General features: G+C 51.3%; 1 protein-coding gene across 3 annotated transcripts in view; it reads left to right on the top strand.

Moving 5' to 3' along the window:
• Positions 1-26,079, top strand: part of USH1C (USH1 protein network component harmonin) — a gene marked incomplete at its 3' end in the record, with an annotated part of 52,499 nt that overhangs the window by 12,931 nt on the left and 13,489 nt on the right. For 2 of the 3 annotated variants that reach the window (XM_082476640.1, XM_082476641.1), the window contains exons 4-15: positions 11-149; positions 3,876-3,984; positions 4,111-4,135; positions 4,329-4,386; positions 4,685-4,779; positions 6,527-6,611; positions 7,560-7,619; positions 7,780-7,836; positions 8,142-8,284; positions 9,345-9,410; positions 9,786-9,910; positions 13,021-13,094. In XM_082476640.1, the coding sequence (XP_082332766.1) occupies positions 11-149; positions 3,876-3,984; positions 4,111-4,135; positions 4,329-4,386; positions 4,685-4,779; positions 6,527-6,611; positions 7,560-7,619; positions 7,780-7,836; positions 8,142-8,284; positions 9,345-9,410; positions 9,786-9,910; positions 13,021-13,094 (1,036 nt within the window). Of the gene's footprint in view, positions 1-10; positions 150-3,875; positions 3,985-4,110; positions 4,136-4,328; positions 4,387-4,684; positions 4,780-6,526; positions 6,612-7,559; positions 7,620-7,779; positions 7,837-8,141; positions 8,285-9,344; positions 9,411-9,785; positions 9,911-13,020; positions 13,095-14,195; positions 14,246-17,239; positions 17,393-18,730; positions 18,848-19,409; positions 19,893-23,169; positions 23,290-24,308; positions 24,360-26,079 lie in introns of all 3 variants that reach the window. The other variant, XM_082476642.1, reaches the window with a different exon arrangement.

Raw genomic sequence — 26,079 nt, 5'->3', positions numbered from 1 at the left:
CCCATGGCAGGAAGCTGAAGGAGGTGCGTCTGGACCGGCTGCACCCCGAAGGCCTCGGCCTTAGCGTGCGTGGCGGCCTCGAGTTCGGCTGCGGGCTCTTCATCTCCCACCTCATCAAAGGCGGCCAGGCAGACAGCGTCGGGCTCCAGGTGAGTGAGCAGAGCTTGGGGGATGTGGGGACCAAGCCCTCAGGCGTCCTGCCTCTCCCTCATTCACTCACTAGGCTGTGTGGTGTAACGTGGTCACCTCGCCCTTCTGAGCCTTTGGGAGAGGAAAAGGTGACATATCCTGACAGATTGTCCTCGGGCCTATAGAAGTCTGGCTGCAGGCACTTGCCTGTTTTCTTTTTTCAATTTTTATTGGAGTATAGTTGATTTACAATGTTATCTTAGTTTCAGGTGTACAGCAAAGTGAATCAGTTACACATATACATATATCCACTCTTTTTTAGGTTCTTTTCCCATATAGGCCATTATAGAGTATTGGGTAGAGTTCCCTGTGCTGTACAGTATGTCCTTATCTATTTTGTATATAGTAGTGTGTTGCCTGTTTTCTTGAGTGGAGCTGAGAACCTGGCTCCCAGCTGCTGCTGCCCCTGCTGCACTGCACCCCACCTCCCTTATGTCTGAAGGAAGAGCATAATTATGTCCTGACACCTGAAGTTCTGGACACATAGCCTTCTCCCTGGAAGGGAAAAGGAAATACTGGCATAGTGCAGTGCTTCAGAGCATAGACTCTGGAGCTGGAATGTCCTGGCTTTGCTATTCATTAGCTGTGTGACTTTGGTGAAATTACTTAACCCCCTGCCTCAGTTTCCTCATCTGTAAAATGGGATGATGATAATACTACTTACCTCATCAGGTTGTTACACCGGAATAAATGAATTCATATTACAAAGTACTTGTATCAGTATCTGGCACATAAATGCTGTGTGTTAGTTTGCAGAAAACAACATGTATTTTACACTCCCAGAATATATATGATTTCTGTTTGTGTTTGCTTAAGGAAACACACACACACACACACACACAATGAAAAGCAGTTACTTGTTGGAGGGGGAACTAGAGTGGATGGGGGATAAGGTGAGATTGAGTCTTTTAAGGCTACGTCTTTTAATATTATTTGGCTTTTGAATCATATGAATGTATTATTTTTTTCTAAATGTATTCTTTTTATTGAAGTATAGTTGATTTACAATGTTGTGTTAATTACTGCTGTACAGCAGAGTGACTCAGTTATAAACATATATACATTCTTTTTCATATTCTTTTCCATTATGGTTTATCACTGGATACTGAATATAGTTCCCTGTGCTATACCATAGGACCTTGTTGTTTATCCATTCTATATATACCAGTTATAGAATGCTGTGTGTTTGTTAAGCAAGCAGAGAGGGAGATTTAATAAACACCTATAATGTGCCAGGTAACATGCTGACAACCAGTTCTCACTGTATGCCTTGGCTTTATCATCCCCATTTTACAGAGTTGATAGAAGATCAGAGACTTGACTAGAGTCACACAACCAGTAAGTGACAAAGCCAGGATTTGAACCTGGGTCTCCTGACTGCCAAGTCCAGGGATCTCTCTTCAGCACCCCAGGGGCCCCTCCCTTGGGGTCGCCACACCTCAGTGTCTGGGCAGAGATGGGCAGACCTCCAGGTCTCGCTCCTGCCAGAGCCCAGAGCTGTGTTTTTATACGTCCAGACAGAAGAGGCCCTCCCACCCCCGCCCAGAGCTTCTAGCGTGTTTGTTACCAGCATCCCAATCTGGGCTGCCAAGCCAGGGGCTTCAGGGCCCCTGAAGGCTAATGGTACAAGACACTGTGGAGTGGGAGGTGGAAACTGGGAGCTGACAGACATTGCTTTGTTCTAAATCCCTGTCTCACGGCTCACTGGTAGCGTCTGAAATTTCAGCCCCTTCATTATTCCTCTCCTGTGCCGCACATTTTCCAGCCCAGAAACACAGCCAGAGAAAAAACATAATGAGCTCTTCTCTTGGCGTCAGCTGAGCCCTCTTTTTTTTCCAGGGTGAGGTCTCCTCCTAGGACGAGCATTTCTCAACGATTCCTCCATGATTGGGGGCATCAGGGCATTTTAATGAAACTTAGACTTTTACCTTCCTGCCTGTTTCTCAGGCTTATGAATTATCAACCCTTTCTCGGGTTAACGGTCTCATCTCTCCTTTGTGCCGCTGTCCCTCAGATCGTCATTTCACTGTGGCCCTTGCACAAAGGGCCTTTTGCAGGGCTCCACGCGGGAGCAAGAGGGAGAGGAAAGCCAATCCTGCAAGCTGAGCTGGGGGTTGTGTGGGAATCATTCCACTGGGGCCCCGGGCAGGTTCCCTTTAGGAACAACACAGGGAGCTTCACTCAGAGCAGCTTGGGGAAAACATCTGCATCCATTCACCTGTCGGGGGGTGGTTCATGTTTCTGGGGAGATCGCATGTCTGAGGGCGGGGGAGGGGCACGTTCAGATACAGCCTGGCTCAACTGAAGGCCCTGCTGATTTGACCTGTGAGGCTGGGCCCCGAGTGGGGGGCTTGGACCCAGCCCTGGGACTCCTCCATCTCTGCACTTGTCCCCCTACTGGAGTTATTTTAGATTTTTGTCCAAGTGTATCCTGTCTGAACCTACATCCTCTGCCCTGCACAACTTGCTGTATAGTCCAGGGCTAGAGAATAATTCTGTGTGCCTTGGTTGTCCCAGCTGTAAAATGGACAGAGTTATCCCTGCCTTTCGTATGGGACTTGAGGGCTCTGTCAGGTGGCAAGGATCCAGAGAGGACAGGACACAGGGAACTGCAGCCAAGCTTGGCCAGATTCCCTTCTTTTCTGCTTCCAGACACCCAAGAGACAACACTTGTCTGTCAGGGAGCCCTGATGTCAAATCTCAGCAACACTGTTTACTAGCTGGATGACCTTGAGCAAGTCACCTCACCTCTCTGAGCCTCAGTTTCCTCATCTGATTAACAGACACACAGAGTTGTTGTGAAGAACTGATGCAAGGAGGCAGTCCAGCCATTCTCCTTCCATGAGAAGTCCCCAGAAACCTAGAGGGGTCTTTAGTGACCACCCCCCGCCCACCCCCATGTCACCTCTTTGAGCCCCTTGCCAGACCGCTGAGAAGACTGGGGTCTGGGTCCAGGTGTGGAAGGGAAGTGTTCGGGTGACAATAGGGAGAAGGTGACTCTGGGGGGTGTTGTAAAGGGTAGGTCTGGTGAGGACCCCTCAGAGGCTATGTGCCCACCCAGCCCCCAGACCTCGCTGAGAGTCAAGATGCGTCCCCTACACAGAGACCAACAAGTCTCTTTAGAGACCAACAAGTTGGTCTTTAGAGACCAACAAATCTCTAAAGGGTCAGCATGTGTGGTGTGAGGTAGGCCGCCAGCTGACCTGCACTGGCCTCAGGCTGGAGAAGGTCGTCCACGGTCCAGTCCCTGCTCTGTAGCTAATGACTGTGACTGTGGACAAAACATCACCTCCTGGGCCTCAGTTTCAACTGATGCCTGAGGATCCTTCCAGCCCTGTAGTTATTTAATGGGGAGCTTCAGGACTGATCCCCAGGGCCAAGGTGCTCAGAGGACAAAGGCCAGGGAAGAGCTGCTTGAATCTTGTTGGAGGGTCGCCCTTCGCCTGAATTCCAGAACCTGATGGTGCCCCAGTGGGTGGAAGGGACAGAGTGAGGGTACAGAATCCTGACTTCTCCTCCCAGCTCTGCTACTCACTCTCTGTGCCCCTCGCCCCCATCTTGGTTCCCCCATCTGTAAAATGGGCAGAAAGACTCCTGGAGAGCAGGCCAGGAGTATCTGGCCACGAGCCTGCCCAGCTGCCCAATCTTCCTCACCCTGGTGCGTCTCCTCTCTGTCTGTGGTTAAGGTAGGGGACGAGATCGTCCGGATCAATGGGTATTCCATCTCCTCCTGCACCCATGAGGAGGTCATCAACCTCATCCGCACCAAGAAGACTGTGTCCATCAAAGTGAGACGTGAGTGAGGCCAGAGCACGGGGGTGCTGACGGTGGGGCAGGGTGGGGCCCCTGGTGGTACCCAGCTCCTAGGGGAGGAAGGGAGGGCAGAGGAGCCATCCTAACCCCCATGCCTTTCTCCCGCAGACATCGGCCTGATCCCTGTGAAGAGGTGAGCAAGACCCTCCTCTGCAGGCAGACTCCTCCCTATGGGCTCAGGGTCCTGGGATCAGCCTGGGGTCTGGCCAGCACTGCCCCTGGGCCAGTGATGGTGGAGGCTTCACATGGGGAAGATTTGGATTTGGGGCCTGGTGCCTCAAATATCTCTCCCTAATGACCCCCCTTCTACTTTCCCCTCCCATCAGCTCTCCCGATGAGCCCCTCAAATGGCAGTATGTGGATCAGTTTGTGTCGGAATCTGGGGTAAGGGTCAGGACCGCCGGTGATGGGGGCTGGATGGGGTGGTCTTCAAGGAGGGGTAGCTGGTCCTGAAGGAAGGCCTGCTCTAGGGATGTGTTCTCAGGGGCTTCATATAGGCCCCCAGCACATCCAGAATGCCCCTGTGGGTGGTGGCCCAGCTGGTATAGACACACACTCCCAGGGACAAAACGGCAGTCGGGCTCATGTGGGGACAGCAATGCTCGCCCTGAAGGCCTTATGAGCACAAGAGGCCCCTTGCACAGTGCGGACACCCGGTGACCTTATCTTCTCCCTCCCTCAGGGTGGGCGGACCAGCCTGGGCTCCCCCAGCAGTCAGGAAAACAAGGAGAAGAAGGTCTTCATCAGCCTGGTGGGCTCCCGGGGCCTTGGCTGCAGGTGGGTGGCAGGTACGCCCTGGGGCTCACTTATGACCAGCAGACCCCAGTAGGTCCCTCACACCACTCCCCTTTCTCACTGCTGCTTCTGAGGAGACTTTTGTCCACTAGTGATGACACTTCTTGGTGCTTGATTTCCCCTCTGAGCTTCACAACAGCCCTGTAGGGCCAGAGGGACAGCTCTAACAGGCCCATTTTACAGAGGAGGAAACTGAGGCCCAAAGGCAGAGCCATGTTCCTTTGGTGGGCCCTCGAGTCATGCAAAAGGAGCCGGTCAAGCTGGTCATCTCTGTCACAGTTCCCTTCTCACTAATTACCTTGTGGCTTCCTTAGGAGGCAGCCAGGGAGTTGCAAACAGGCATTGGGTCTTATGGGGCATTCTTGTTAAGCACACAGGTACTGCAGTTAGAGATCTAGGTTCCAGGCCCTGCTGTGCCACCTATGAGCTCTAGAACCTTGGACTAGTTACTTAACCACCCTGACCCTCAGTTTCTTTTATTTATTTATTTGTTTGTTGGTTTTGGTTGCATCAGGTCTTAGTTGCGGCAGGTGGGCTCCTTAGTTGCAGCTCGCCAGCTCCTTAGTTGCGGCACGTGGGCTCCTTAGTTGTGGCATGCGAATTCTTAGTTGCGGCATGCATGTGGGATCTAGTTCCCTGACCAGGGATCAAACCCGCGCTCCCTGCGTTGGGAGCACAGAGTCTTAACCACTGTGCCACCAGGGAAGTCCCCTCAGTTTCTTTCTCTATAAATCAGCAGTAATAGTCCCCATATCACAAGGCTGTTGTGAGGAAGAGTGAGATGACAGAATGAAGTACCAAGCTTAGTGCCTGGCAGGTAGTAAGCAGTTCGTAAATATTAGCTATTATTATTTGTCTTTTTTTTTTTTTTTTGACCGCACCACGAGGCTTATGCGATCCTAGTTCCCCGACCAGAGATTGAATCTGGGCCCTCGGCAGTGAAAGCGCAGAGTCCTAACCACTGGACCTCCAGGGAATTCCCTAAGTTATTCTTCTTATTTCCATTCCATCACATTTATTCAACACTTTTCTGACAAGCATAAGTGATAAAAAAAAAAAAGTCCCTCCTTTCTAAGACATTATAGCTTAATATAGAAGCCAACCACATAAATAGTTACAGTATTGAGGGACTCTGTCATGGAGCTGCATTCTGGGTCAGGCATGGCAAATAAGTTTTCTATCCTGTGCTGTCTCTGATCAATTAGTGGTGGCTGCCCTGGAGTACTATTTTGAAAAGAGCTTTAATGCTGTATCTAGGCGCAGGTGGGAAAGAGTGTTGTGATTGATTAGCGATATCTGCCACAGATCTGAGAGGGGAGATTAACAAACAGTACAAGTGCCGTCTTTGCTGTAGGTGTTTTAGGAGCACTGGGAAGGGAGCAACCAGCTTAGTCAGGGGATAGAATAAGGAGTTTGGTTAAAACCTTGTAGAGGAGATAACATTTGAGTGTTGAGGAATGCATAGGAAAATGCTAGAAAGAGAGAAGAAACAGCATATGCAATATGTTGGATGAGAGGTTGGGTAGGAGGAATTAGAAGTAGCTTTCTGTGGTTATTGCCACAGGGAAATGAGGCTGGACAGGTAGACAGAGGCTGAACAGGTAGATGACAGAGGGCTTGGGTACGGAGCTCATGCATGACCTGGACACACAGGCATAGGGGGCCGGTCATTGAAAATGAGCAAGCACTGAAGAGCAGAGGCTCACCTGATCTCCCGTCTCTCCCACAGCATTTCCAGCGGCCCCATCCAGAAACCCGGCATCTTCATCAGCCACGTGAAGCCTGGCTCCCTGTCTGCTGAGGTGGGGTTGGAGGTGAGTGACCCTGGGCCTGCCCCAGTGGGGCCCCTGTGGGGTGCAGGGTCAGACTGTGATCACACAGGGATGGAGCACGTGCTTTCCCACACAGCCCTCTCTCAACACTCACTGGCTGATGATTCCTACTAACCCCCAAAGGGAAGGCTTCACAGAGGGGGTGACATTTGAGCCTTTCTACAGCCCTTCTCCAGCTCTGAGAGCCTTTGGTCCTGAGCTTGGGATGTAGTAATAATAATCAGAATTGACATTCATTGAACGTTAACTGGATTGGACACTGTTCTAAGCCCTTTAAAATGTATGAGAACTCTGAAAATTAGGTACTATCGTTAGCCTCATTTTACAGATGAGGAAACTGAGAGCCAGAGAAAGATCTTTCCAAGATCATGTACCTAGTATGGCAGGGCTGGGATTCAAACCTAGGTGGTCTGATTCCAGAGCTAGAACTCTTAACCTCTTCTTTGGACAAGTTATTTCCTCTTTCTGTGCTTCAGTTTCCTATCCTGTAAAACGGGGGTACTAGCCTTCCTTCTGGGGTCATTGTGTAGATTAAATGTATTAATACATATGCTTAGAACTGTGTCTGGTACAAACTGAGGGATCGATTAATGTTAGCTACTATACTAATTATTATTATGCCTCCACACAGAATCTACTATATGAGAAGCTTAAAGGCTCCTCTGTCTACAAACTGAGTTTTTAAAGCAAATGTCATAAATTCAGCCCAAGTAATGAACTTCTAAAGGTGTAATATTTGACAACTGATAAAAGAGATATGGGGTGGAGAAGCCCTGGGAGGACCCCACTGGAACTCTGCTCTTTCGGAAGAGTTGAGGTACGGCTACTTGAAGACCCAACTTCTGATGCTGGCCTCCAGGGGGAGCTCTTCCAACAGACTGAGTGTACAGATAATACAAACATGCCGATCCCTCTCCATTTCTCCACCAGACAGGGGACCAGATTGTCGAAGTCAATGGCATCGACTTCTCCAACCTGGACCACAAGGAGGTGAGATGTGGGTTTTTCACCTTCTGGCTGTGATCCTCTCTGCTGTCCTCGTCTCACCTACCTCCCCCTTGCCGCAGTGTCTGAAACCTTCTGTGCTCTCCAGAGGCCTCAACTACTCTGATCTGTCAGGTCTCAGCTGACTATCTGCCTGTCCCCACAGGCCGTGAACGTGCTGAAGAGTAGCCGCAGCCTGACCATCTCCATCGTAGCTGGAGCGGTAAGTCCAGAACGAGCTGGTGGGGGCCCCATGACCCCTGACCTGCAGCCCAGCTGCTCAGACCCCTGATCTCTGCCACACACTCCTGGGAAAGGCCAAGGGCTCTCCTTCCCTGAAGCTCTGATAGCAGCTGGGGAGGATTTCTGCCCAGCCAGAAGCTTGGGTCAGACAGAGCAGGAGGCACAATGCCTGACATGGGGGGCCACGGAGATGAGAAGGCAACCCAAATCTTGGCCCTCAAACTCTGGCAGTGGACTCCTAGGTTCCCAGGGGACTGAGCAAGCCGCCCATTTTCTCCCCATGAGGGCCGGGAGCTGTTCATGACAGACCGGGAGCGGCTGGCAGAGGTCCGGCAGCGCGAGCTGCAGCGACAGGAGCTTCTGATGCAGAAGCGGCTGGCGATGGAATCCAACAAGATCCTCCAGGAGCAGCAGGAGATGGAGCGGCAGTGAGTGTGGCCAGCCAGGATGCCCCTGCCCTGCCCCCCCAGACCACTGTACCATCCCACCCGCCTTTCTTCCTGCCCACTGCATCCTGAGCTGACTTAATGCTCTCCCCCGAGGCCTGTCTTCAGACCAGATGGGCTCAGTGATGCTCAGTGGAAGCATCCCCTGCCTCCAGACCACGAGGCTCCTCCCTCCTTGCCAAGGAAAGCCCTTGATTTCCAAGACCCAGGAATATGGAAAATGAGGGTGCTACTAGCAATAACTAACATTTGTCAAGTACCAACCACGTGGCTGGCATTGTATTAGGGCCTTGTTTATGTTCCTCAACTGAATTCCCATAAGAGCCCTGGGAGATAGATGGTATTAACCCATTTTATAGGTGAGGAGACTGAGACTCAGAGAGGTTACACCACTTGTGTACAAAGTCAGACACGGCTAAGCTGTGGAATTCATACCCGGGCAGTTTGGCTGCCCCATCTATGGTAATAAGAACTACCCCCCCACCAACCCCAGAGTGGCTGGGATGATGACTGAGAGAATTCACAAGTCAAAAACTATTGTCAAAATCCCAATCCAGATACATTCTATGAGCATAATAAGAATTTGGGAAAGGAAAGTGGACAGGATCTTTCCATCTCTCGCATCACAGAATTTGCCTGAAGAACCACCCTAGGTGGTACCTCTGCCCATTACCCTGGCCTTGCTTAGCAGCCCCGGCTTTGCCCCTGGGGTCTGGGGCCCTCCTCTGGGAGGACCTCACTCAGTCAGTCACTTTATGCTGGTGTTTAGAGGTGGCTGCATGGCATGTGGGCTGCACTGAACTGCCTCCAGTCTCCTGCAGTGCAGAATCTCTGCTCAGCAGTGCCAGACGAAACCACACAAGAGCACAAGATCCAGACTTTTTTGGACCCTCTTTCCCAGCATCCAAATTTGGTCCAGGCGTCCTTGGAAAGGAGCCTGGAAGAAATATTTAAAACTTTTCTCAAATCAGAGATTAGCTGCAAGGAAGAGTTAACTTCTCTTACATAGACTCCAACATGCCAACTTGCATTTGTGTTTCAGAAGGAAAAAGGAAATTGCCCAGAAGGCAGCAGAGGAAAATGAAAGATACCGGAAGGAGATGGAACAGTGAGTGCCTTGGCCCCATGTGTCTGCACACACATGTCTGTGCGTGGACGTGAGTGTACTCGCAGGAGTGCGGCCCCAGAGGCCACCTCCAGGCCCAGTTTACCTGGCCCTCTTGTCCCCTGGTGGACCGTCCTTTATTTGTAGTCATTCCATAATCCTAGTAAAACCCATCCTGTTAGGGTAACTGGAACACAGTCTTGTAACTGCCAGGGTGGCATTCACACCTGATTTAGAATACAAGTACCAGGGACTCGTTTTCCTCACAGCTAGAACCACGTGGCTTCTCCCCAGGCTGGTTGGCATTCCCCAATAGGCAGAAGGCAGGCCTGTGAAGGTTCTGACTCCAGTCACAGGCGTGGGGGGGTCTTATTTCAGGATCGTGGAGGAGGAAGAGAAGTTTAAGAAGCAGTGGGAAGAAGACTGGGGCTCAAAGGAACAGCTCCTGTCGCCTAAAACCATCACCGCCGAGGTGCACCCAGTAACCCTTCGCAAGCCAAAGTGTATGTATCATGTGTCGGGGGGGAGGGGGCTTCCTTCTGGGGCCTGGGGGTGTCTAGACAAAGACAGAGGTCTCCCTCCACTCACCACCACCTGCCCAGGTGAATAGGCCATGGCTCTGTCTTCATGGAGGGGCAACCAAGTGCCAGGTGCTGTCTGCCAGGGCATTGGGATGGGTGGGATCTGCCTGCCCTCCTTGTCCTGGGGGCCTGCTGCCAGGCTCTCCCCCATGACACAGACTCAGGCATGTGCCCTTGGACTTCTGAAGAGGGACTGGAGAGCTGTGGCAAAAGCGAACTGCTGATGGGATTATCATCCTAGTATGTCAGGTGTTGTGTCCTCCTCTTGCCCGGTTCTGAATTGAGGCTGGGGTAAAACAGCAGCAAGAAAGAGGGGAAGGGGCTCACGTGAGAGAAGGACTCTGGTGGTCCAAGGCTGATGAGCAACTGTGGGAGGAGCTTACCGAAGTGCCCCTACCACCTGCATCCCTGACTGTGGACTGCAGTCACGCCACTCCGAGGATGGAGTCGGGGAGAGAACTGTGTGACCCTCCCAGGCACCAAACTGCGGCCATCCTTGGGCCTCAGCAACCTCTGCCCTTCCCATCTCCTTTCTTCCTCTGTCCTGCGTTCCCACGTCCACTTGCAGTCCAGACCCCCACCACCTGCTCCCCCGTCCACCTGCTCTCCATGCCAACTCCCAGGATGTCATGTCTCTTCAAGGGGCAGCTCACACCACCAGGGCAGAGTGGGGGGCTCAGTCTCAGTGCTTCTTCAGTGGGGTAGTGGTGGGGAGCCAGGAGCCAGGCAGCCTGGGGGCCGTGGCAATCACAGGTCCAGGATGCCTGGTTGGGCCTTTACTCTGACTTTACAGCTGTTTCGATTTGTACTTGACACAAGGCAGATTCTACTCCAGCTGACTGTGCTCAGCCGACCTGGGACCCTCCAGATATGAGGCAAATCTGCACCCAAGAACCAAGGTTCCCCCACTTCCCCTGTGCAGCAGCCATTTGGGATCCTGTGATGGGGTCTGGACAGCTTTGGCCCCAACTTTGAATCATACTCGAGCCCTAGAGGGACATCAACTTGCCAACCCAGGCCACTTGGGTCAACAAGAGGCGCAGGGCATCTGGATGGTTCCATGTCACCCCTCCCTGGTGCAGGGCAAGCATCTCCCAGCACATTTCTTGCTGGCACCGGGGCAGTGTCATCTCGGGTCCTCTCCCAAGGACAAAGCACTCTCTCATCAGCTGCCCCCATGACATTCGGTATGAGTTGAGGATGTGGCCAGAGCTAAATTCCCGGCGAATAATCTGTGCTTTAGACAGGTAGCTAATTTGCTCTTTGGAGTGAAATAGGAGCTTCCAAAGGAGAGAAATCGATTTTAATTGCTTCTCATGAAAGTAATCCTAGTCAATTTAGTACCTTCCTAGAAATTCGGTCTTGGCTTCAAAGCAAACACACCCTCTCAGGAACTGTAAAAAATAAAAACCCGTTCTCTAGCTATTTATTCAGTGCTTTTAGACCAAATCAAGCTTCTTGAATAAAAGGAGCAAAAACTTTCCCTTTGCTCGAGATATAAAAGTTTTCTAAGGGAACAGGAGGAAGCAAGTGATTGAGGACCAGGCTCTGCCGGCCTGAGCTGAGGCAGCCAGGCCACCTCCATCCATTTCCATTTGCATCGGCAGTTTAATTTTACTTTGGAGATTAGTCAGGAAGTGCAGGAAGGCCTCTGAGCCAGCTCAATTCCCACCTTTTCCCCGTTCCTGGGAGGCTGGAATGGTCTCTGCCCTTTAGGACCGACAGGACCAGGCTGCAGCCAGCCCCTCCCTGACCACTCTTCAATTTGGGGGTCCAGTCAGCTGACAGGGTCTACCCGACTCAGGTGTCTGTGCCTGTGTGGAGCCAGCATTTTTGAACAGACAGGAAAAGAATGTGAAGCATCTCTTGCCTGGAAAATGAAGCCACTCATCCTAATGATCAGGGTGGGACTGACTGCTCCTCTCCCCACCCACTTCCCAGGGGCTCCGCCTGCCTACCCATGACCGACCTAGCAGAACCCCAACATTGCACTGAGCCCTCAAAGCCAGGACGTACGTCACAGGGGCCCCAGAATAGCTTTCCTTAGCAAAAGCAAAAGGGGGCAGAGGGGTAATTAATGTTCCCAGAGCTGGAAGGAGGCTTGAAAGATAAGAGGTTTAAATAAGAGCTTTCCAGCCTTCTCATCAAGGACCCCATCTATTAGCCCCCAATCCCATTAGACCCCATGGTTTGGAAGTTGAGTTTTTTCCTACCACACTATTAAGTAATCATTTGTATTCACTGTTTGATTAAGTAGTCCCTCTTGTTAGCAAGAAAGCATCAGTGTTCCATTGTTGAGTAAATATAAACTGAGCCAAAAGCAAAGGAACTTACGTATAGCCTTTTCATAGGTTAATAGGCCAGCTCTTCTAATTAATATTTTGAAATATTGATAAGCAGCTTGTAGGAGACTCAAACACTACTTTCCAGGGCCCCAGGGAGGCCAGAGTCCAGGTTAGAAATCACTGGAAAGGACAGTTTGCTATTCTCCACATTAGGTCAGAATTCATGTCTTTCTAAGCACACGTGTCCCTTTTACCCCTTGGGATCTCCTCATCTCCTCAGGATCCCAAACTTCCATCTGCTACCCACACACACAGTTCTGACATCCCCTGGGGACCCAGAGCTCCAAGGGTGATGAGAAGAAGCTAGGAGGATCTGTTTCCCATTGCAAGCCCTTGGCATCAAACGTGTATAATACTCAGATATTCCCGTCATCAGTACTGCACCTCCTGTTTCAATCAAACACCCTGCAAAATGGTTCTCATGCTGCTGTCAGATCAGAGGCCCCTGTTGTGAGCCCATTTTACAGATGGAGAAATGAGAACTACCAAGGTTGAAAGCACTGCAGGCACCATCCTAGAGCAAGAAACCTTTGCTCTGGGTTCCTGAGCCCTGTTCTTGCCCCTGACCTCCCAGCTCTCCCATGGAGTAAGCTGGTCACAGGCCCCCAGGCACCCCCAAGCACCTCTGGCCTCTTGATCTCCCAAGTCTTTCTTGGTTCACCAGCTTCCTCCTCTTTTCCCGGGTAGATGATCTGGGAGTGGACCCCGAGTTTGACCCGGCAGATGACCTGGACGGAGGCACGGAAAAGCAGGGAGAGCAGGTTTGCGGCCCCCGCTTCGCTCCCTGGCCTTGCTGCTCTGTTTGCCCTGCCCGCCTCCTCCTGCCAGCCCTGCAGATACCCAGCTCTGAGGGGCCAATATGTGGTAGGGACTCCTGGAGTCCGGGAAGCTCCTCCAAGCCCCGGCTTGGTCCAAGCACTGCCTACAATACCTTAAGGACGAGACTCACGGCCAGGCTGCAATGTCAGCTGGAACTGCTGGCTCAAATATTTAATACTACCCATGCCTAAGTTCTTCCTCTGCTGCTCTGGCCTCTCCCCCAAGACTCCCTAGACCTCCCCATCATCCAGCAACTAAGAGGGTAGTGCCGGGTCTAGCAGGGGGCTTTCTAGATCCTGTTCCAGAGCTCAGGCTGGTCAAGGGTGGGTAATTAAGCCATCACTTCTGGCCAGGGAGCTTCAACCTTGAGGTATTAGCCCATCCGTCATGCTGTTGCCTGGGAAAGGCAGGGGGCTGGTGATCTGGCCTGGGTGGGGATATGCTTTTCTGTGGGCAGATCTCCTGCCCACTGCTGCCTGAGTGTCCTTCCCTGAGCTGACCCTGCCAGGGCCTTCTCTTTCGACGTTGAAAGCAGAGGACGTGGCCTGCTCTGTGAGACAAGGCAGTTTTGTTCTGTCTGACAGTCGTTCTAGGCAGAGACCCAGGCTCCCTTTTGTTTCGGGTTGTTTCTTGGATGGAGGAACCTGACGCCAGTCAGGAGAGGCCTTGTTCAATGGGGCTTTGTGTTTGCAGACTGTGGCTGTGATGGGGAAAAGCTCATCCTTCTACAAGGGGCTTTCTCTTTGACTTTCTGGCACTGACTTCTGAAGCCAGTGTCCTGGGGGAGGCAGCTGACAGTGGCCCGGGGCCTGGGAATCGGGCCCTTTCTCAGGTGGTCTTGGGCCTGCTTTACAACCCAGGTGAGGCCAGGTAAGTGGAGAGTCAGACAGAGGGTGCGGTTCTGCTGTTGAATTTGCTGAGGCTGCTCTTCATCTCACAAAGCCGCAAGTTCCTTGGGAACCCAACTCCTCCTGGCTGCTGCCCATGGACGCTCTGGCTGAGCTGAACTGCATCTCATCGCTTTGTTCTCTGTGTTCTTATAGCCTTTGGATGGTTTTATCGCTACGATGGCAAATTCCCAACCATCCGGAAGGTAGGCCAGGACTGAGTGCTGTTTGCTGCTGAGTTTGCCGTTGGTTTTGACCTTTTCCAAACATTGTTTCTTCTCCTGTCGCCTCTCAACAGTGTGACCGCCTGTTCACTGGGGGGGGCTAACCCTGTCTGTGCCTCTCTGTCAGACTGATGGCAGATGGCAGGGCGCTGTCACAGTGGCATCGTGAGGGAGGCATTCACGGGCTGAGACCTGCCTAGGTACCATCAGGCACTGCTGGGTCGGCATCAGCTCCACTGGGCACAGGACAGGGCAAAGCCATGGCAGGAAACTTCTGCTTTGTTTCTCTGTCAAGTAGAACCAGAGGCCAAGACCAGAAGCCAAGGTCAGACAGAGTGAAAAATCAAGTTGGGTGCAGGTTATGAGACACGCACATGTACACACACACACAGAGGATTTTATTTGAAAAAATAATAAAAGGAGATGTACAGGTAAATTCTTTTCCAGGCACTAATAACTAGATAAATGTAAAAGAACTAGCGTCTCCTCCACACACACCTCCCATCAGAAATCATGTCACTCGAAAATCGCTGTTGGTGAAGAGGAAAGCTTATTTTCCTCTATTCATTAGTCCAGTCATTCCAGAAATAGCTGGTATTTTGGTTTTCATTTCATTTCCAAAAGAGAGAAAAATTGCATCTAGGTAGAAGCAAGAGCACATCCACCCCATCTGCCTCTCCTCTCAGTCTGGCCCAGAAGGAATATTTGCCATGAATTTAACTGGCAGCTAAAGGACAACAGAATCATGTCCCTCATTCTGGCTCTGAAAATCCATTGACATTTTTTCTAGAGTCATGTGAGATGCTTTGTCTCCCAGCAGCTGGAACGAAGTCCCCAGATAATACAAGTGGCCCTCTATGGCCTTGATCAGCAATGCACAAAATTCCCCTTATTTGAAAAGATAACTATTCAGTGACTTCTTGAGCCCTGTGGGTCTCAAGGTGCCCAGGCCTGTGACCTCACAAAATCTATTTCAGCGCCTGAAGAATTCATGGTTCTGACTGAATCCTTTCCCCAGGACTTCTTGAGTAAATAACGCAGACCAACCCTACTTGTAGGAGCCCGCCATCTGGCAGGGCAAGCAGATTCACACACAGCTAAGTAACGTGTATGGAAAAGGCTAGTGTGCGATCAGTAGGCAATGCTACGGGGCAGCTTGCCTTTCTGCATCAGTAAGCAGGTGCTCTTTTCTTGGAGATGGGACAGAAACTGTCATATCTGCCTGCCCCACCCAGGAGCCCTTGCTCTAAAATCTTTAACACTGGTGGTTTTTTTTAAACCAGTAGAATGGCCATGCGTATTATGATGGTCCCTGTGAGAGGCCATGCCCTTAGTCTAGCAAGCTGCCATTGGGTAGAATGTTTCTGGCTCCTCTTGGGGAATTGTCTGAATTGATAATATGATAGTAGGGATTCATCTGTCAACTGAGCTGAGAGTCTAGTGAACAGGATAGGAAGGAATCCAGCAGAACTCTGAAGTAGTGAAAACCATTTTCTCAAGTGGCTCACAGACTACTCTGGGGGTGAGTCCCCATATCCTAGATGGGGGACCATCTCCAAAGCACCTGCGCACAGAGGTGGGGGTAGTCTTTAGAGGGGAGGCAGAATGACTCGGTCACGTGTCCATAATGACCCATCATGCCCCTCCAGCTGTGGACAAAGTTGTGTGTCCATTGCTGGGAAACTCAATTCCTCCTTCCTGGCCTTGGACGCTGGGATGATTCAGGAATTCTGAGAGCAGAGGCCCCAGGAAGGCTTGTGGGTTTGGGGGTGAGCTCAGTGAACGTGCAGGCTTCCTCCTTCCCCAGGGTGTTGACTCTCTCTGCTGGCCCCTGTCCTCCATGCTGTGTGATGGGGTCTGACGCTCCCTCCTGCCATGCTCCATTGCCCCCAGCTCATCAGAGCACCGTGGGGAAACTTAGGTCCAAACTCTGGCACCACCACTTACTAGATGTTTGACGTCCAGCAAGGGACTTCACCGCTCTGAAACTCGGCTCTTTCATCAGAGGGGGGATGATACCTACTTATGAGATAATCAACTTTTAATACCTTGGCACATAGGCAGTCCGTAAATCTTAATTCTCTTCATTCCTTACTCCTTGGCTTCCCTGCAAGCCCATGGGAGAAGCAACCAGGAAAGCAGACGTTGTGGTCTAATTCAAACAGGAAAAAGAAGTCTGTTTGCCCTGCATCTCCTTCCCCCAGTCCTCTTCAACCCTGATGGCCAGTGAAGAGCAGTTAGGCCATCCTCCCTACCTTCTCCTGCCCACCATCTCCCAGTCCTGTAATTTCTGTCTAGTCCTCAGTTCAGGAGCCTAGTTCAGAGGGAACAGTGGATTTGGACTCTCCAGGATGAAGTGGTCTGGAGTTTAAACATCAGGACAAAATCTGATGTCCCTGGCTCTGGGCTCCCAGGTCGGAGGCTGACACCCTTCTCCTCTAGCTCAGGACAGGGGATCTGTCCCAGATTTTCTCTAGAATCTACCAGGATGCACCTGTGGTGTCTGAACATCCAGTTGTTGGAGAAGGCATATGCCCAGATACTAAGAAGTAAATACAATGCTTTTTAAAATACAGCACTTTGAAGCTCACAAAGCTCTTTCATAGATGTTATTTCATTGGCTCTGAATGGCAAACCTGTGGGGTAGGTATTTCCCCCATTTTGGAGATGAGATAAACCAGGCCCAGAGAGGTTAAGGAACTTAACCAAGGTCACACAGCTTGTTAGTGAACTAGTAAGCCAGTTCTTCTGGCTGGCACAGGGAAATGTGTCTCACTCTGTGATGGGTAGAAGCGTCCTGCCTGTCCTAAACCTTAAGTCCAATGCCCAGTGTGGTGGGGCAGAGCTAGGGGAGGGGCTCACCGTGGGGTGGTTGCCTGCTGTTGTCTGAAGACTGAATGCCCTGTTTGCTGTGCTGTGCCAGTGTCAACACTACCTTGTAACCCTTGTCATATAAACAATGCCACATCTGCTCAGAAAGGAAAGGATAAGAAGAAAGCCAAGTATGATAGCCTTCAGGAGTTGAGAAAGAATAAGAAGGAACTGGAATTTGAGCAAAAGCTTTACAAAGAGAAAGAGGAAATGCTAGAGAAGGAAAAGCAACTGAAGATCAACCGGCTGGCCCAGGAGGTATGTGTCCTTCTCCCAGGCCAGGTGAGCATCCCTGGGACAGTTCGGTTGGTCCCCACCACGCTCTCAGGGAACCAGATGGAGTTGCTCTTCCCAAATGCAGTCCAAGGATGGAGTGAGCCTGGCCCCTTCCCCAGGCTGGAGAGTGACATCTTCCTACCTACCCAGAGTCGTCTGAGACTAGCCCCTGGCTTAGTGTATGTTTGGGATCGAGACGGGCCCCCTTGCTCAGGGGCTGGCCTCTCTGCCCAGATTGTAGGTCTCGGGTTAGCCTCTACACATGTGGCTAGAGATTTGAGTCTGTCCTCTACTCCCACCACCCCCAACCAGAGTATGAGCCCAAGGCTAGGCCGCTCCACCCTCCGTGTGGCTGTGAGGCTGCCCTCCCTGCTCAGGGTTTGAGTCGGAGGCTAACCCTCTGTTCAGCTGTAGATCTGAAGTTAGCCTTCTACCCACCTGTCATTAGATCTGGGTCAGTTTGACACCCCCCTCCCCAACCCAGGTTATGAATCCAAGACCCGTTTTCCCCAATCTGCCTTGTGTCTGAGGGTATGGGTCTGAAGCTAACCCCTTTAGGCAGGTGGGGTGTCTGAGGTTATCCCCCAATTAATCAGGCCATGAGTTTGAGGCTGCTCACATCAACATGAAATGTGTCTGAGGCTAGACCTCTTCAACCCAGGAATATATCTAAGGCTGTCCCCTTCAAGACATGTCAAAAGTAGTCTTCCAGCATAAGTAATTCCTATCTCCTAGGTAACTGCCTAGCTGTTGGAGATATTACTGGTTTTGCTTCTCTTTAATGCTTCCATGAATCAGAATGCCAAACTGATTAGATTACAAATCCAGAGAAGTCCTGAAAAATGTGAAGTGCATTAGATCTCTCATTAGGAGCAAATTAGCTAAAAAATTAAAGATAAAATTGAGCTTGTGCTCCTGAGGACAAGGCGGCCTGGAGGGGGGATGAAAAAGAGTACAATTGAACTCTTGGAAGGTGCTGAGAGCCTATAAAAGGACCATACTTGGAGAATCATAAGAGCCTCAGGGTTGGTGGGGATCCTGGGGGCCAGCTAATCCCACGCAATGCACGAGCCCCTTCTTGGATTTTACCTACACCTGCCATTAGCTAGCCCAACACCCTAACACCCCCTCCCCCTTATTTCCACCACCTCTGGGGCCAGGTGGAACAAGCCCGGGGCTTTTTCTAGGTAATTGACACACCCAACAGTACTCTGGGTTTTTTTAAGAAGTGCTTCTGTTCTACTGATTTGAGTGTGCCGCCCACATGTGACTCAAGTGTGCCCTCTGTCCTTTCCATTTTGCGCCGGCCTTGGGTCCCAGGTATCGGAGACAGAGCGGGAAGACCTTGAGGAATCGGAAAAGATTCAGTATTGGGTGGAAAGGCTCTGTCAGACGCGCCTTGAGCAGATTTCCTCTGCTGATACTGAGATTTCAGAGGTAACAGAGCCCTTCTTTCCACATAGACCCTCCTGCTGCCTTCAGGACCACCCACCCTGGGGACAGCGGCAGGCAAGATGGCCACTGGCAAGCTTCACTGTGCAGGGCCGCCGACCAGCCCACTCCCCCTTCCTCTCTTGAGGAGGGGGGCATATCTGTATTTCTGGGATTATCTCCAGAGTGACCACTAAGTCCCAGCTCATCTGAGATGATCCCGGTTAGGCCTGTTGTCCTGGCATAATTACTCAGATGTCCTTTTCACTGTCAAGTGTGTTCCAGTTGAGATGACTATTGGTCATCTAATTGGTCATCTAATGGATTATATGGTTGCCTTCTTACCACCCACATAACTTGGGGCTCCTCCTGCATTTGGGCACTCCCTACTGGCCACCTCGTATGGGATCAGCTGGGCACCCAGGTGGCAGAGAAGTGACACCCCCGTGGTTCTGGTTTGAGGGTGGTGGGTCTTCAGCAGCAAGAGAAATAAATAGATGAGCATTATACTCGATGTATTGTGAAGTGGGGCACTAAGCAGTTACAGAACTTCCTTGCAACCCCCCAGATGACCACAGGGCCCCCGCCTCCCCCGCCTTCTGTGTCTCCCCTGGCCCCACCCCTGAGACGCTTCGCAGGTGGGCTGCACCTCCACACCACTGACCTGGATGACATCCCCTTGGACATGTTCTACTATCCCCCCAAGACTGCTTCTGCCTTGCCTGTGATGCCCCACCCTCCAGCCTCCAACCCACCCCCCAAGGTCCCCGCGCCCCCTGTCCTTCCCTCATCGGGCCGCCTGAGTGCCTCATCCTCACCCTGGGTGCAACGCACTCCACCCCCCATTCCCATCCCTCCCCCACCATCCATTCCTACCCAAGACCTCACTCCTACCCGCCCGCTGCCCTCGGCACTGGAAGAGGCACTAGGCAACCACCCCTTCCGCGCTGGGGAGACAGGCAATCCAGCAGAGGACTGGGAGGCAAAGAACCACAGTGGGAAGCCGGCCAACTCTCCTGTCCCTGAACGGAGCTTCCCACCCACTGCAAAGGTACTACCTCTGTTCTGCATGCTATGCTGGGAGGCAGGAAGAGTGGGCCGGGCTGCTCTTTCCCAAGTCCTCCTCTGTTCCTGTGAGTGGAGACGGGAAGAAGCATCCCCCCACCCCATTTTCCAAGAACGAGCTCCCCAGACTGCCTGTTGTGGATGTTCTGCATGTGTGTGGTTTCTGCTGATTTTGAAGTGCTGTATTGTATGGTGAATTGCCTGTGATACTTGGGATGAACAACATTGTATCAGTGTTGATTGCTCTCTCTTTGCTCTGCTTGGCTAATATGGGCTGGTAACATTCAATGTAGTATTTGCAAGGCTGTGTTAATGAAGAGCCAGAGCTCTATTTATATGACAGCCAGTTGTTTCTCGATGTTAGCTCAGAAAGCCTTGAATATGGGAAATGAATTCTCTGTTTAACAGGGGAAAAGGGGGGTGGGAAGCAGGGGAGCAGTATTAGGCTCTGTAAGTGAGGTGATAACACTGTCCAGTTATTAGGACATTACTGTGCCATTTTCTATGGTACTAGCCAACTACGTTAGCTTGAAGCATAATGCCCATAAATTTCTGGCCAACTTCCAGCTACAGAAAAAATGAAAATGGATAGTTCCTAGAAAGCTCCAAATTTACTACTAAAAGATTAGGGATCTTTTTCTTGGATGTCAGCAGGGAGAACAGTGATCTTTCTCAAAAAGACATGTTTCTCATTAATTGTTCTTAACCCAAAGGCTAAGAGGCGATCCTCAAGGAAGAGATGGAGCTTTGATCCTTTGGAGGGAAAAACAAAATATTTCTCTGCTCCAGTAGCTGTGAGGCTAAGACTCCAGTCAGAACTACAGCAGCTCATGTCAGCTAAGAGTGGGGGTTTGGGGGGAGGGTAGTCAGTAGTACCTGATCAGTTGTTTTTATTAACCTTTCCTGCATGGATTTGAGTTCCTGCATGAAGTGCAGAATAAGCATCTCAGAGCATTCAGGAGCGCTTGAGGGAAGGGATGTGGGAATGAAGAAAGTGCCAGATGCTGATGAGGCTGCAGCTGCCAGCAGGGCACTCTCAGAGGGACTCCCGGTGGGGTCCTGAGCCCTGAGCTCTGACAGAGAGAAGTCTGTCTGTTCCAAGGATGTCTTGCCCCAGAGCCCAGGCAGCGCATTTTGCGGGGGCTGAGTTAGCCTGGCAAAGAGGCCCACATCCTTCTTGTGAGTGGCCCCCACCAAGAGGGGCAGCAGCTTTCCCTCAACAAATTCGGCTCAGTAATCAATTGAGCACCTTCCTTGTGCTTACGTGTGTGGGAGTGGGGAGCTGTGCTGAAGTGGACGCAGAGGCCATTGGCACACCTGTGCTCTCCAGGACTTTGCTGTCTGAAGGATTAGCAGCTGACCAGGCAGGATTCAGCTATAAAATTGGCACAGGTTAGGTGCTGTGGGAGGGATTCATTCTAATGGGAAGTTGAAGGCACCTCTGTAGAGCTGAGCCTTGAGGGATGGTGATAAATGGAGGATGGGAGAAGGGCATTGCAAGTGCAGGGGACATAACGATGACAAGAAGGAACTACCCAGGTTTGAATCCTGGCTCAGTCACTGGCTAGATGACTTTGGGCATGCGTTATTTCATCTATCTGAACCTAGGTATCCTTGTCCAGAAAATGGGAATGCTGACGGCACCTACTTATTATGAGGATCAAATGAGTTAATACATGAATTCATTCTAAGTTAATACTTGGGAGAGTGGCAGGCACATAGGAGGTGCTCAATAGACATTACCTATGCTCAGTGACAGATCAAGGTACAAGACAATTTGGGTGAAGCTGCAAACTTGAGATCGGAGGTAAACTGCGACCTTTTGAGTCAGGGTCAAGATTCAGAAACAGGGTCCAACTTTCTTGGATTTCTCCAGGCATCACGAAGTTCCCACTGTTAGTTCCTGATCAGAGCAGAGAGAAGGTTAAAAGCTCTCCCCACACAAGGAGCCTCTGAAGAACTGGACCCTAAATCTCTTAAGTGCCATCAAAGCCAGTGTTGTCCCTGACGTGGAGGCCAGGGGTCAGCTGTTTTGGTTAGCTTCATCCTGCTCACGTCAGCACTTTGGCTCATGCACCGCTGACCCTGCCCAGCCTTCTCCTCCCTGCATGCTACTGGCGAGTGTCATCAGTGCTGCAGTAGGACGTGTGGACCATCACACATCTGCACAGTCAGCCCCGCCACCAGCAGGTCTCAGGTGGTGGAAACAAACACCTGTGTCAGGTCGGCACCTGTGCCTGCCACACAGGCACCTGCCAGGGGAAGGTTTTCAGAGCCGCGTGTACTCCCAGGCACTGCCCCATGCACCCACCATAATACTGAGTCATTCGTTTACTCATGTATCATGTTTAGTGAGCACCTACTATATGCCAGACACCGTGCTGGGCACCAGAGAACCACCACAAAATAGGCAGCCCAGTCCCTGTCTGAGACTGTCTGGTGGGAGGACAGACAAGTAAGCAGGAAACTCCTACACTACCAGGGCAGATGAGGGAAGCACAGGTGCTATGTTGAGGGGAGGGGGTGGAGAGAAAAAGCTCAAGGAACGGTCCCCAAAGGTGGTGATACCCAAGCTAACACCTGGGCAAGTAAAAAACCCTCAAGGCAAGAAAACCGGGCATTTTGGAGGCTCAAGTTAGGCAGTGTGAGAAGGGCGAGGAGTGAGGGATGAGGCTGCCAAGGAAAGTAGAGAAGCTCATGGGGGTCGAGCCAAGGAGTTTAGTAGTCAGTGGGGACCCATGAAGGGTTTGGGGCAGGGCTGTGACCCGATTTGTCTTGCCCAAGATGATCAAGTGGGTTAGAACAAAGCAGACGTGTTGCATCAGCTCTCCTGGATGCTGTGCTTACTGGTCCTCCCTCCCAAACCCCCACCTCTGTGCCCACCCACCAGGAACAGCAGGTGCTGCATGCGCAGTCCGGGAACTGCAACGGTCTCCTTTGGGAGAGAGGAAGCTGGATGGCACCCGTGGCCACTGAGAGAGAGCTTGAAAGTATCCTCTGACTGACAGTGCCCGCTGGTGCCCCCATAGCAGGCTCTGGCTCAAGTCCCTGATTCCTCAGAACCACCCAATAGTTTCTGTGGCCTCAGGACACACTGTGGCCAGTGGACTCCTTGTCCCTGTCCCTAGGACATCCGGCAGGGTGAACGGACCAGGCTGGCTCAGTGCATGGTGTGAATTTGCCTGTGTGTCAAAGTGCCGTGGTTGGCCTGGGCCACCCGGGCCATGACCTCACATGGGTCTCTCTTTAAACTAACCCCGTAGACATTTTGCCCAAGCCCACAGCCTCCACGAGGCCCTGGCGTGTCCACCATCTCCAAACCTGTCATGGTCCACCAGGAGTCCAACTTCATCTACAGGCCAGCTGTGAAATCCGAGGTCCTGGTAAGCCCCTTGGGTCCCCTCCAGGGCATCTCCGGAGGAGCAGACATGGACTGTCTCCCCTAGCTGCTACTGCCTCTAGAGCGAGGTGGGATACAAACTCACATCAGATGCCATCTCGTCACCTTCTCATTAGCCAAGAGGTGAATCCACATAGGTATAAGTGGATGTTGCCACAGCCAGAGAAATGCCTGTTTCTCACTTGACCAAACAGCTTAGAGCGCCACCTAGAAGTAATAATATGGTTCCTATTGTTAGCCCTGTTTAACACTTGAGGAAACTGAGCTTAGAGAGGTTAAGTAGGTTGTCCAAGGCAGAGCCAGGACCGACAATTTACTCCAGTCTTTCAGACTCCAAAGTCCAGACTCCTACCTACTTGCCATTTTGCCAAAACCTGCAGTGATTCCAGTTGCCCTGGCCTGCGCCCCTAAGGCCTGTCGAGGATCATCCTGAGATGCGGAACTGGCCAAAGCAGATCCACTTCCCTTCTCCACTTCCTGTCTCACTCCTCACTGCGGCTGGGAATGTGGGGTGTGGACCTGGGAGGGGGGAGGGTCTGCCCACCCCCAGTCACCCACGGCTGAGCAAGCTGGGACTCAGGTGCACCCCCTGCAAGGGTGCTGGCCCCTGACAGGCCTCCCACCCACAGTGGGAGGAGTCATGCCACAGTTTATATTCCCCTTTCAAGGAAACCCTATGCAAATGTTAGGGTGGAGTTGCTCAGATACTTATTTTGAGCTTTAGCTCTCCAAAAAGCAAAGTTCACGCTCCTCTGACAGCCTGCTGATGTCTCCGCATTGTGTTTTCAGGCTGATGACAAGGGGTGGTGTCTTCTTGACTAGGACTAGGTAGCTGCTGCATCTGGGGGCATTGAGGGGCCCCTCACATAAATCAGGCTGCGTCTGTCTGGGGAGGGATGCTGGCCAAGCAACCCCAGGCTGGCAGGCCCAGGGTTTGGCACCAGGGGGCAGACGAGACCTATTGGTTAATATCCAGCGTGGAACTTTTTTTTTTTCTGGCAGCCACAGGAGATGTTGAAGAGGATGGTGGTTTATCAGACAGCATTCCGACAAGTAAAATGATACCCGTCGTGTGTCTGTGGTTCTCCCCACCACCCTCTGCCCCTCCCACTCTGACCTCTCTGGGAGTGCCTGTCAGCTTGGAGGTGGCCCCAAGCGCCATCTTCCAGGAGCCTCAGGCCCAAAACTGTGTCCTATTACCTGTGGCCAGGGGTTTGGGGTGTGTGTGTGTGCGTATGTGTGTGTGTCTCATATCAAGTGGGGATCCTGGGCTTGTGAGACCCCATGGCCAAGCTGAGAAAGCAGCAGTGTCCCTGGGGGCTGGCTTCTTTTGCTGCTATTTGTTCATAGAGGAGCAGCAGAGGGACCCCTCAGAGAGTCACAGAGGCCAAGATAGGTGCTTGCTGCAGCTCTAGAGAGAAAAAGGGGCTGCCTGAGGTGTTTCCCTGCCCCCTCCCATGTCTTGCCTCCTCAAGGCAGATCACAGCTTCACCAAACCCCACTTGGCCCCAAACCACCATCAGGGAGGAAGTGGTGGCCCAGGTCCTCCACCTGCAGGGGGCGCTCCTGTGCACAGGGCCCCACAGAAGTCCTTGCTGGTCCATGAGTGGATTCAGGCAGGCAGCCACTTATCCTCCCACCTCCTGCGGCTTACATCCTCAGAGCCAGCCATTGGATTGGCTGTCTCATTGCTGATGAAAGAGACCCCAAGATGGAGATCTTGCAGCCAACATCCTCACCAATAACCGAATATCTGACTACAGGCTGATTTGACTGCAGGCAGGGAACAAAGGGGAGGTGTCAGCTGTACAGTGAGATGGGGGGGGTCTGCAAAGGAAGCTGCCCCCAATGCAGGACTGAGCAGTGACAGGTGACAGCTGACACTTAGCTGTGGTGTGCCAAGCACTGTTTCTTTTTTTTTAAAGTGTTTCTTTTATTTTTGAATCTAAAATTTCAAGCTAATTTTTAAATTTTATTTACTTATTTTTAATTTTTAAATTTTATTTTATTTATTTTTTTATACAGCAGGTTCTTATTAGTCATCAATTTTATACACATCAGTGTATACATGTCAATCCCAATCACCCAATTCAGCACACCACCATCCCCACCCCACCGTGGCTTTCCCCCCTTGGTGTCCGTACATTTGTTCTCTACATCTGTGTCTCAACTTCTGCCCTGCAAACCGGTTCATCTGTACCATTTTTCTAGGTTCCACATACAGGTGTTAGTATACGATATTTGTTTTTCTTTTTGTGACTTACTTCACTCTGTATGACAGTCTCTAGATCCATCCACATCTCAACAATGACTTAATTTCGTTCCTTTTTATGGCTGAGTAATATTCCATTGTATATATGTACCCCAACTTCTTTATCCATTCGTCTGTTGATGGGCATTTAGATTGCTTCCATGACCTGGCTATTGTAAATAGTGCTGCAGTGAACATTGGGGTGCATGTGTCTTTCTGAATTACGGTTTTCTCTGGGTATATGCCCAGGAGTGGGATTGCTGGATCATATGGTAATTCTATTTTTAGGTTTTTAAGGAACCTCCATACTGTTCTCCATAGTGGCTGTATCAATTTACATTCCCACCAACAGTGCAAGAGGGTTCCCTTTTCTCCACACCCTCTCCAGCATTTGTTGTTTGTAGATTTTCTGATGATGCCCATTCTAACTGGTGTGAGGTGATACCTCATTGTAGTTTTGATTTGCATTTCTCTAATAATTAGTGATGTTGAGCAGCTTTTCATGTGCTTCCTGGCCATCTG

The sequence above is a fragment of the Balaenoptera physalus genome (assembly GCF_965194825.1).
Source record: "Balaenoptera physalus genome assembly, chromosome: 10".
NCBI classification, from domain to species: domain Eukaryota; kingdom Metazoa; phylum Chordata; class Mammalia; order Artiodactyla; family Balaenopteridae; genus Balaenoptera; species Balaenoptera physalus.
The sequence above is the reverse complement of the archived record's forward strand: the minus strand, read 5'-3'. Positions and strand labels throughout refer to the sequence as shown.